Source organism: Vipera berus (genome assembly GCF_964194415.1).
Source record: "Vipera berus genome assembly, chromosome: 1".
NCBI lineage: Eukaryota > Metazoa > Chordata > Lepidosauria > Squamata > Viperidae > Vipera > Vipera berus.
Window position 1 is genome coordinate 69738112 of NC_138202.1, and position 12238 is coordinate 69750349.

The 12238-nt window shown below is 38.0% G+C and overlaps 1 protein-coding gene across 1 annotated transcript in view; it reads right to left on the reverse strand.

The window, feature by feature from the left end:
* TTBK2 (tau tubulin kinase 2) overlaps positions 1–12238 on the reverse strand; it is a gene marked incomplete at its 3' end in the record, with an annotated part of 72228 nt that overhangs the window by 42644 nt on the left and 17346 nt on the right. The window contains exon 3 of the mRNA XM_081314989.1: positions 7387–7534. Within this exon, the coding sequence (XP_081171115.1) occupies positions 7387–7534 (148 nt within the window). The remainder of the gene's footprint in view (positions 1–7386; positions 7535–12238) is intronic.

The following is a 12238-nucleotide window of genomic DNA, read 5'->3' on the forward strand; positions in this document are numbered from 1 at the left end:
AGGCGAGATATGCACCTACCCTGCATTTTTGAATTGATAGGTTGAACTTTTTTAGTCCCACTTTTTTTTTTGTACTGCACATGGCAGAGGACTGGAAGCCGCAGGAGATGGCTGAAAGAGCCGCATCTGTTGCTTTTTGTCCTGCTTTCAGGTGCTTTGGAGAATAGCTTGACTCCCTCTTCTTTGTGGCAGCCCCTGAGATATTGGAACACTGCTACCATGTCACCCGTAGTCCTTCTCTTCATTAAACTACACATACCCAATTCCAGCAACCGTTCCTTTTATGTTTTAGCCTCCAGTCCCCTAATCATCTTTGTTGTTTTTCTCTGTACTCTTTCTAGAGTCTCAACATCTTTTTTACATTGTGGCGAGCAAAACTGGATGTTGAACTGATGGTCAATTTCAAACCTAACAATCATGGTTCTTTAACTTTAAAATGATCTTGGATAGAGCAGTCTTTCAAGCAAAGGAAACTTCTAGAGGCTGATCTATTTGATTTGCTTACATGCCTTTCAGTATCTGAATATTCAGGACAGTTTACAATAGCCAGCAATATCTTTGGATTGTGGTAGAATGGATATGTGAAAATAAATAAAAAAATAAAAAAATTACACATATATTTCTAATTACAAAATGCTACAATTTAATCCTATTCTGTTCGTGTCGGAGGCACCGTTTAAGGCACTTCCAAGTAGAAAGTATTAGCTGGTGACATCACTGTTGTCTGGGGGATGCCCTGGGGGACTCCTTTCATGTCCCCTACAATGTAGTGCAGCTGTATTAAGTAGTTTTAACACCTATAATAATCCTCCTGATCCAGTGGTGGGATTCAGCCAGTCCGCACCACTTCGGCAGAACTGGTAGCTAATTTTTGTTGCCCAGGCCCAGAATGGACTTCCAGAAGCGGCATCCACACAGAGAACTGGTTGTTCACATATTTGAATCCCACCACTGTCCTGATCCCTTCAGAGAATTCTGTATATTATTCCAGTTTTGACATAATTGGCTAACATTTCCTCTGACTCTTCCCTGCCTCATCTTATCATTTTATATATCTTTTTATAGTCCTTGAGAGGTACAATGTAATAGTTATAGATATTGGAATGGACATAATCCACACACCTGCTTTAAATATTCTAGGTATAACTTAACTATAAAACATAAGGTAAGTATTTTCCACTCTTTTCTCATTACATGCTTCGTAATATAAAGCCTGCGGGCTAGAGGCTACGTGGAGCTTCTGAACAGCATGAGAATATATATTGCCAAAACTGGGCTGCCAAAACCTTATTTTGAGGATATTCAGTTATTAATGTAACCAAAATGTGAACATGAGAGCTGGTATCTTTTCTATGTTGAATCCCATGTCCCATTTCTCCCAAAATTTAGTATGTGAAAATCACATTATTAAAATGCAGCAGATTTGCAAAAAATGCAAGTTAACACTGAATTTTGCATGACTACCTAAAGCAACGGTCCCCAATTTTTGCGGCTTGGCGGACTGGCTGGGGGGAGTGGAATAGGGGAATCGGGCCACATGAGCATGCATGCAGATGGACACACAGCATGACTGCAAGTTGAGCTGCCTATGTGCATGCACGCCAGTCTGCCACTCACACAAGTCAAGCTGCACATGTGTGCGTGTGAGCCAGTCTGCCGCTCATGCGAGTTGCATTCCTCATGCACATATGCACCAGCTTGCTGCTCAGTGAGTTGAGTTGCTCAAGCACATATGCGCCAGCCTGCCGCTCACGCGAATTAAGTTGCATGCATACATATGCACTGGCCTGCCAGTCATGCGATTCGAGTTGCATATATGTATATGTGCCAGCCTGCTGCTCGTGTGAGTTGAGCTGTGTCAATATGCACCAACCCGCAACTTGTGTGGCCCGGAAATAGGACACGACCCAGTAATAGGCCACAGCCTGGTAGTGGGCCACAGCCTGGGTAGTGGGGACCCCTGACCTAAAGGAAATGAGTGAAATTAGCTTGATATAGTTAAGTGAAACTAGATCAAACAGTTTGTGGACACTAATGGGGAGAGCCAGAAGACACTGTTCGACCAGGCTACTCCTCCTTCACGCCCAGATACACTAATTACTCCTCAGTTGTTGCTCAACAACAGATATAATAGCTTTTACTTACAAAACAGGGCAGGGAAGGCAAAAATTACGGTAAACACAGATAGAATAATGGATAGAGGTCAAAAGGGAAGAAGGACTTTTTCTGCTGTGACTTTCAATTTTTTCCTCCTATGTCTTTTTTGCTACATGTCCGCCTACCTTCCCTTCCAAAGCAATAGCCTGCAGGGGAAGAACCAGATGAGCCAGAAAAAGCCTGTATTTTGGTAATGGCTATGATTTAGGGGAATGTCTTGTCTTATCTATATTATGGACCGTCAGTAGAGTATAGAGATATAAATAATGTCTCTTCTCTTGAATCAAGAAACTATTTAGCCATCAGTTTATATTGTCCAATTTTTCTGGGAATATTTATTTTCCCATACTAATACAAACCTTCCTCTCCTCAACAGTTCTATTCAAAACGTATGAGAACAGGAAAAATATTACCAGACTGGTTTAAAACTAGCTTTAAGAGAAATGTGTAATTACCATGTTCATCTGACATACTTAACTTGGTTGGATAGGTCATGTCATTTTCAATATGACATGAGAATATCTAAATGCAATAGGTGTTGAGTGAAGATGTACGTTAAACAGAACAAGCTTTTCTAAATCTTAATGTGCACTCCTCCAGAAGTCAAAAGTGGGGCAACTGCCCATGCTCTTTGCTTAGAAAAAGAGTTACAAAGTGTCTAGGGCAGTGATGGCGAACCTTTTAGGGACTGAGTGCCCAAACTGCAACCCAAAACCCATTTATGTATCGTCAGGTGTCAGGTGGGCATGGCCCACTGGGTGGGCGTGGCTGCGGTGGTAACGGCAGACTGGGTGGGACTAAATAGTTCAAAAAATTAATTCTAACTTTGCAAGATCCTTTTTTTCCTGCAAGAAGTTGAAATTGATTGATTGAACCTTTTTTTTTTTTGCACACGGTGGCGGAGGCCTAAAGTGAAAAGGTTTTATAAAACCCAGCTGAAGGCCTAGGACTGGGGCAATGGCGTGCGTGCCCACAGACAGGGCTCTGCGTGCCACCTGTGGCACACGTGCCATAGGTTCACCACCACGGGTCTAGGGAGATTCTTAGTCATCCAGGACTAAGCATCCCAAAGATGCTTTTTCACCTCCTATGATGTGACTTCCCTCTTAACCTGCATTCCAACAACTGAAGCTGTCACGGTAGTGAAGAAATGAGTGCCACAAGACAACACCTTAGCCCAGACTACATATGTGCCATGCTGGACCTCTGCCTGACCACTACCTATTTTAAATATAATGAAGATTTCTACAGACAGAAATAAGGCTGCGCCCTGGGTTCACTTGTGTCCCCCATTGTGGCCAATTTCTATCTGAAAGAGGTAGAAACCAAAGCCGTAAACTCCTTCACAGACATCTCACCCACCCACTAGTGTAAGTATGTGGACGATACTTGGGTCAAGATCAAAACACAGGAATTGGAAGCCAAACACATCAACTCTGTGGACAGATACATCAAATTCTCATGGGAAGATGTTAAGGAAAATAGTCTAGCCTTCCTGGACTGTGCAGTACGCATTAAAGAGCCTTAACACTGAAGTTTACAGAAACACACCCCCCCACGGATCAATATTTACATTTTGATTCTAACCACCCACCAAAGTACAAAATGGGAGTTATCAGAACCCTACACCACCAAGCTGAAGGTCTGCTTACCAACAAAGATGGGAAAGAAAAAGAACTAAATCACATCAAGGAAGCCCTCAGAACGTGTGGCTATCCCAAGTGGACCTCATCAAGTCCCCAAAAAGACCAAGAAGGAGCTCCTCCATAATAGACAAAGAAGAAAACAATAAACGAAGCAATGTTGTCATTCCATGCGTTGCAGGAATGTCGGAAAAGCTCAGGAGGATCTTCGGCCAACACAATATACGTGCACACTTCAAACCCACGAATACACCAAGGCAGAAGCTTGTCCATCCCAAGGATAAAACACACAGACACAAACTGAGCAACGTGGTATATGCAGTACAATCCAGTGAGCCATGTGCAGATCTGTACATTGAGGAAACAAAACAACCACTTCCTAAATACATGGTGCAACATAGGAGAACAAACCCATCAGGACAAGATTCAGCAGTTTATCTGCATTTAAAAGATGAAGGCCACTCTTTCGAAGACAGCAAAGTCCACATTTTGGACACAGAGGACCGCTGGTTTGAAAGAAGAGTCAAAGAGGCCATCTATGTCAAAACTGAATAGCCCTGTCTCAACAGAGGGGGAGGGATATGACATCATCTATCTTCAGTCTACAACACAGTCTTTTCAGCAGTTCCAAGAAGGCTGCACACCCACTTACATTACTCAGGTGACCCTGACAACACAGATGAGCCTCCAGGTGCCCTCAACGACTCTCTAAAAGAATGCAAATGTCCAGCTGTCTGCAAGGAGTATAAGTATAAATCTTTCCATTCCCCACCATCCAGTCAGAGCTGAAGAAACTTCTTGGATGAGAAGTGAAACTTCTTTGAAAAAACAACAACAAAGTCCAGTTGCCTTGTGAAAACGCACCTCTGAGAGAGTCACAAAGTGATTGGAAAAGACAGAGTTGTACCAGCCACTAACTATGCTGCCTAATAACAACTGGCTGCAGGGATTAACAAACAACTTCTCTTGTCAAGGTGTCTGCAGACACTTCTTGTAAGAACTTACAAACACCAATGATTGCAAATGAGAACATATCCTGAGCAAAACTTCTCACTCTTAAATTCCAGAAACATTCTCAAAAAACTGATATAAGAATGATAAAAACTACCTTTTATGTTGAATGATTTTGAAATATGCACAAATAAACACAACAATGAAGAATATGAACTTAGTTTATTCCACTGAATGAACTAAAACTGGTTTGGAAGCAGTATTGTTTTTTATCCATAACACTGCAAAATACTCCACTTTCTATATGAACAATAGACAAATAATAACAGTATATTAATTTTCTGAAACAGTAAGGGAATTACAACTATATCAAAATCTAATCCTGTGGCTTTAAATGCCTGTAGATGAAAACTAGCAAGATATCCTAAAAAGAGTTAAAGTGAATCAAAGACAGAATTAGAATGAAGATCAGAGCTAAATATGCTGGGTAAGGGAACACATATAGTTTAAATTTTGAAGCAATTAAATCAAGAAGGTTAATTGAAAACTAAAGGAAGAATTTGAAGTTCATATCAAGTTGCTTGATATTTAGATATAACTTGTAAAATTCTATATCTAGCAGATGCAAACAAAAGTGTCATGAATGGATAATAAGATATTACATAAGAAAAATATGCAAATGTTGAGCGAAATGTACTACAAAGTAGATAATATACCAGTAATATTTAATTTAATTTAAATTTATTTCATTTAGGTGCCACTCAACTCCAAACTGGGCAACTCACGATGTAACCAAAAGATAAAATATAATAATTCAAAAGCAAAACAAGAAAACAAATAAGTAAGAAGCAGCTGAAGAACAAGACAGTGAGTCCAGCCAATAAGAAAATTCAAAAAATTCTATCCTTTCATGCCCATTAAACTGATGGACAGCATCAAAACTTGTTCCTACAAGTCCAAGTCTTGCTGAGAAAGAATAATTCTGGCCTCTGAATTCTTTTTCCATTTCTTTGAATAGTTGTTTTATTGAGATACCGTATGTTCTTCAATGCAGTAATAGACAGGTACCTGTAAACTCTCACTTGCCAAACTTATTTTTGTGACCATGCCCGCTGGTCAGGCTCCCCAATTGCTAAGCACATTGCAAGTTCTCTTTTACAGATGTTTGTATCATAAAAGATGGACAGCTGGAAAAGAAGCTGGAGAGTTAAGAGTTCATCCCTACCATCTTCCTCCATCCAGTTTTAAGAATTTGGAATGGAATATCCAACACACCGAAGTCATCAGTTCTATGATAGAAGCAATCTGGCACAATTTAAAGGCCTAAAAGCTTTCAAGTGCTCTCTCTTACAAAAAGCCTAAAATGAACAACCACAGAGACCAGATCAATTTATGGAAGATTAAAAAAAATATTTTTCCCATAATAAGAAAGCAAATGATGGGATGTACTCAAGATCTGTACTAGCATTTTTTTTACGTAAAGTCTTAAAGTATGCAGAAGACATCAAGTTATCAAATGTTCAAACCCAACATTAAAGCCAACGTGTCTCTTTCTCACTCACATAAATGTAGATAGCAGGCTATAAACAAAATAAAATATAAAGTATTTACAATATAAAGGTAAAACATCTGTCAAACTTAACTCTTCATGGACAGGTCTGTGTTGTTTGGTTTGACATTTGGCTTCTTTCACCTCCCATCAAACCTACAGCTATACTATTTCATGCAGGTTTTCCATCCAAGAATTAACAAGGTTTGACCCAGTTTCTGGGTTCTGGCAAGGCCAGCCAGGTGCTGCCAACTGCTAAAACTATTTGTATATTAAAAGTAGATAGAAGAGCCAAGGATAAGGGGTTCCCTGTGTTCCCACTGTGTTTTCATATTTTATGGAAGTGTGACATAAAGTGGAGCCTATGATGATTAAAGCACAAGGGGATAACCGGGGGAAAGAGCAGCTGAAGGGAAGATTGGGCACAAGAGTAAGAATGCACTTGTTTTTCCAAGATTTTAAACAACACCTAGTTTCCTATAGTTACCTGCAAAACTCAAAATAAGCACACTCTGCATTCACAATCCCTAAATATAAAGACTATTAAAATATGAATGCTATCAAATTTCATTGTTCAAGTCATACATATAAACCAGGGGTCTTCAAACTTGGCCCTTTTATGACTTGTGGACTTCAACTCCCAGAATTCCTCAGCCAGGCATGCTGGCTGAGGAATTCTGGGAGTTGAAGTCCACAAGTCATAAAAAAGCCAAGTATGAAGAGTCCTGATATAAACCATACCATTTATTATTAAGGTCAATGTACATTTAAGTTTCCTATTTTAATCTCAACATGTGATTAAAGTTCCAATCCTTAACATACTGATCTGTAATTAATTAAGCGTTACTGAACTCAATAAACTTTCTGATGCACACAAAAGTGCATTCAGACAAGCTATTTCTTAAATTTGGCTGCCAACCTGATCAATGAATATCTTATTCATTCCCAGAGCTTTTCCCTGATTTTTCAAGATTGTCCCATCGTTCTGACTCTCAGAACTTTCAGAATGGTAGGACAATTGCTATACATTAGCAACGTGTGTCAGAGGCTTAGCAACCACAGTATAAGGATCTTTATTCACTTTACCCTGCAGTTTTTTCAACACAGCTACTTCCATTTTCAGAACTTGCTTTGGCTGCTGTGCTGACTCGACCTTCAGTGCAACGTTCTCTCGAGTAAGTATGTCCATCGCATCGTAAATTTCTCCAAATCCTCCACCTCCAATCTTCTTTATCTGTAACAATAATAAGACTATCTGTTATCTGTAACAATAATAAGACTATTCAATCTAGTGCATTATTTAAAAATTACAGAGTTTCTGTGTTACCTAATGTCAATTTTGAATATTATCTAATTACTAAAAGTATTTAAACTCTACTGCTATATTATATAAACTTATATTTTTTATTATGGCTGAGAAGTAAATTAGGCAAAAAAATAGAAATTCTAAAATAATTTTCAGAAAAAGCTCCCCAATAGCATTGTTACAATCAAGATACTAACATCCAGAATGTTCATGTTCCCCATCAGTTACAAAGCTGCAAAGCTTACAAAGTTACAAAGCTTCCCCATCAGTTATGCAAAGTAGTTAGACCAGTAGAAAAATGTACTAAAATAAGATTATCATCCATTTAAAATAAATCTTAGCCAATTATACATTGGAAATATAGTTTCCTATTTCATAATCAAATGCAAAAGATTGATTTTTCTTGATTGTTAAATAACCGGCACCAATTGCAAAAAGTATAAGTCTAGAAACAGCTTTAATACCATAGAAAGAATATCTTTTCTAAAATGCCGCCTATTACTTTCAAGAACATGTAATACCTCTGAATTTTTTTTAGAAGAAACAATAGCATTAAAATAAAATTAATATAAAAATTAATATAAAACTACATGTAAAATTTTAATTAAGTTTAGTTCATTAACAGATTAAAACTATTCTATCTGATCAACTAAATACAGAAATCACTAAGAAAAATATGTTTTATTGATTTATTTATTAAATTTCTTTTATTTAATATGATGTATAAAGGTGTCTCAAATGTTTGTTGTAAATGTAAAGAAGGTCAGGTAGTCCTCAACCTATGACCACAATTGAGCCCAAAATTTCTGTTGTTAAGTGAGACATTTGTTAAGTGAGTTTTGCCCCATTTTATGACCTTTCTAGCCACAGTTGTTAAGTGAATCATTGCAGCTGATAAGTTAGTAACACGGTTGTTAAGTGAATCTGGCTTCCCCATTGACTTTGCTTGTCAGAAGGTTACAAAAGGTGATCACATGACCCTGGGACACAGCAATGGTGATAAATATGAACCAGTTGCCAAGCATCTGAATTTTGGTCACATGACCATGGGGATTTTGCAAAGGTTATAACTGAAAAACAGTCGTAAGTCACATTTTTCAGTGCCATTGCAATTTCGAACTGTCACTAAACAAACTGTTTTAAGTCGAGGACTACCTGTACTTTCTATCATGTTTGTTGGACTTGTGACAAAGCAAAGAAATATTAGGGTAGATTTTTGTCTTAATTCAGAAGATTCTTAAAAAGAACAAAAAAATGAAACATGAATTTTTCCTTTTAGAGCTATTGGATAAAGAACATTTAAAAAAATGTTGGAATTTTATTATTATATATGTAGACTACCAAAAATTTTCTATGTGAAAAAATAGAAAGAGATGTCAATTCCCACAGTGGAAGAATGGATGGAAAAAGGGATGGAATCGATAGAGATGGGCAAAGCTACCTGTTTAATGAAAGAGAAGGAATTACCTAGTTTTGTTTCCATATGGAAACTGCTTCTGGACTTTATGCTCAAAATAAAGAAAAAGTTGAAACTCTGACCTTAGATGTTGATGACTAAATTACTTTTATAGTTATAGAAATGGTTTCTATCTACTAGAAATAAAAAGCATAAAGCTGAGCTTTCAACTGTTCTTTGTATTCTACTTATACCAAAGAGAGTCAGAAATCGCTGTTTTCTTTTTCTTTCTACCTTGCATTCCCTTTCCCCTTTCTTTTTTATCTTTATTTCCATTTTCCACTTTCTTCATTTGTATTTTATACCATACTAAACTTTAATAAAAACTTTAAAAAATAAAAATATGTAAATATGCTTGATTTCAATTAACTATATTGGCTGTAGAATTCTCTGCTCTGGGATCTTTAAATTGGGGGGGGAGGGAAGCAGATTACTTGCCTATTACCATCTACTATTATCAGGTTGGCTGCCTAAAGGAGAACCCCATCTTGCTGCAATCCTATGAAAACTCTCCAGATGTAGCATTCATTCCCCCGTGACACAAGTACTGAAAATTTGTCCCTTTGGCTATAGTGCTCAGCAATCCTGTTATATACTCTATTGATAAGGGAAACAGATATTTCTCCACCAATGTCATTAGTCAAAGCTAGGCATTTGGCCTCAGCTCCATTTGGATAAGAAGGAATGATAACTCCTTATGAGACTGCAGTTCTGGTACAGAATATTTTGGCAAGGGAGTTTCCATCCTATATTGTCAAATTATTCCTCTTGCTGAAATTCATAGTACCAAATTGGATTGGATTAACTACCAAGAGGAAAATTCACTTTCTATACTTGGCATCATTATATGCAACTAGTTTCTGCTGGTGATCTGGATCTGCTCTGAAAGAATGAACAAAATCTTGGCAGAATTCCCTTCAAAACTATGCACCTAGAGCAGGAGTGTCAAACTGCCAGCCCGTGGGCGTCATGCGGAAGCCGCGCCCACCCCATTGCCAGCAATGGCAAAACCGTCCCGATACGTTGCGCGACGTCACGTGACGTTGCGAGTTTGATATGTCTGACCTAGAGGCACCTAAGCAGCAGACCGTGGGTGCTCATTATTCTTTTTATAGTGGGTGCTCTGATAATTAGATCATACAACTAAACATATATCCAGAAGGCACCCATCACCTTAGTAAATACTGTGATTGCTGAGGCCAGACCAAAGTGGATTGTTTTGAACTGGAACAAGTTCTTCCTGTATGTAAATCTGAGGAATCTGTGATGGGAAGGCCTGATTGCTTCGTATAAGCAAACTTCTGATAAACCAAGGATAGTTTCTGCTGTCAGTTACTCCATCCTGAAGAGTTGGTGCTAATGTAGTTGAAGCAGTTTGATTGGCATACCAACCAATTTGGTGCTTCTCAGTTCTCCAATTGCCATACTATGTTTCTGTGCTTGTTGCATCGTGGTCTTGAGTGCACTCCCACTGCCTTTCAACTTCTGCAGTGAGACTGGCCAGTAGAGGATTGTTGCTGTTGAACAATCTGGTGGTGATCTAGCTACTAGATGGTTGTTGCAATTGGGGCTACTCAATGCCTAATTCATCAGGAAAGAAAGTAGCCATCAAAGAGTCTAAACAGCTTGCGGAGTTTCTCTGTTGTACTTTGGTATTTTTGGAGAGTGATGCTCTCAGTCTTCCACTGTCATGAAGTCTTCAGTTGCAGGCTGCTTTTAGCATGATAATCCTTTGAACTAGTCAGATCATATACTTGCTTCTATGAAGCTGGTAGTGAATCTTCTCTGCTTTCTAACTCTTTAACCCTTCTTTTGGGGGTAGGAAACCATCTTTCTTATTCACTGGTTCACTTTTTTACTGTTTTAAGTATAAGGTACTGTGTAAGACATCTCTTTTATAAGGCTAATGTATACAACCCAGACGCGCTAGACAGGGCAATATCTTGTATCACATATCTCAAACCATATAGGCAAGAGTTTCCCCCACTGTTTACTGGCCAGTAAACAGTATTTTGATGGCTGAAGCTGGAAATGACAAAGAAAATACAGAATTATTTTATTTTAATGAAATAGTAAAAAATATTTGGGGACTGGGTGAAAAAGAATAACATTAAGCCTCTAGCAGAATTAATGCAATTAAAAATAAAAGTGATGAAATTATTTGGGAAGGACCTAAAAGAAGGGAATATTGGAAGTATTTTAGAGACATGAATAGAAATTTATAGTGATATCAAATAACGGAATTGAAATAAATGCACTAAATGTTAATGTTCAAGAAGAGATGGCAACAAGAAAATCACGCGTGCTGCTAAGAATTTTGCAGATGTAGATAGATTTAACATTTCATTGGATAACCAGTGAAATGTTAAAACACAGATGTGGTTTGTTTATGGTGCAGCTGCATGATTTCTTCAGAGTCTATGTCAAGACTATATTCATGCCTGACAATTGGAAGAATGGTTTCATTATTTACCAGTAGAAAGGGAAAGATCATCAGGATGGGTCAAAGTTGCTGTGGATGTCTTGACCACGAGGGGAAAGTTGATAGAAAAAAAAAAGCAAAGTTCAAGCTTTCCTAGGACGTATCTTTGTGATCAAATTACTGGCCATTCAACTGAGATAGCACATATTATGGTGCCAATGCCAAAGGATCAATCCCTTACGTTGGTGCCAGTCTTTTTTTTTTTTTTGAGCTGACAGCAGTATTTAATACACTTGACCATTTAGAAACAGCTATTGACATTGTGATCCATGGATATCACTGACTGGGTACTCTTTTTTTCCTTCCGTCTCATTGTTTTGCAATGTTGCACAGTAGATTTTTAGTCTTGGGAATTTCTCCTTATTACATTTATCCCTCAGAGATCAGTCCTAGAACTTAACTTTGTTTATCCTTCGTACTCTTCCCTTGAGTATTCAGATTTCATATTCAAGTCTTTTATTATCATTATTATGATGTTTATACTAAGTCTATCAATCTTTTGTGACCCTTGATAACTATGTATAGTCAGCCATGACAGACTGTCTTGTAATTGTTTTATGTTGGATGTCTTCCCATTATCTCAGACTGAATATAACCAAGATGCACATCATTATGTTTTGGCTCTTTTGTCCTTTCCAACAGCAACTGTATCGTCAGTCGTTTTTCCTCAGGGCTCCCAAACTACCTCAGTTCC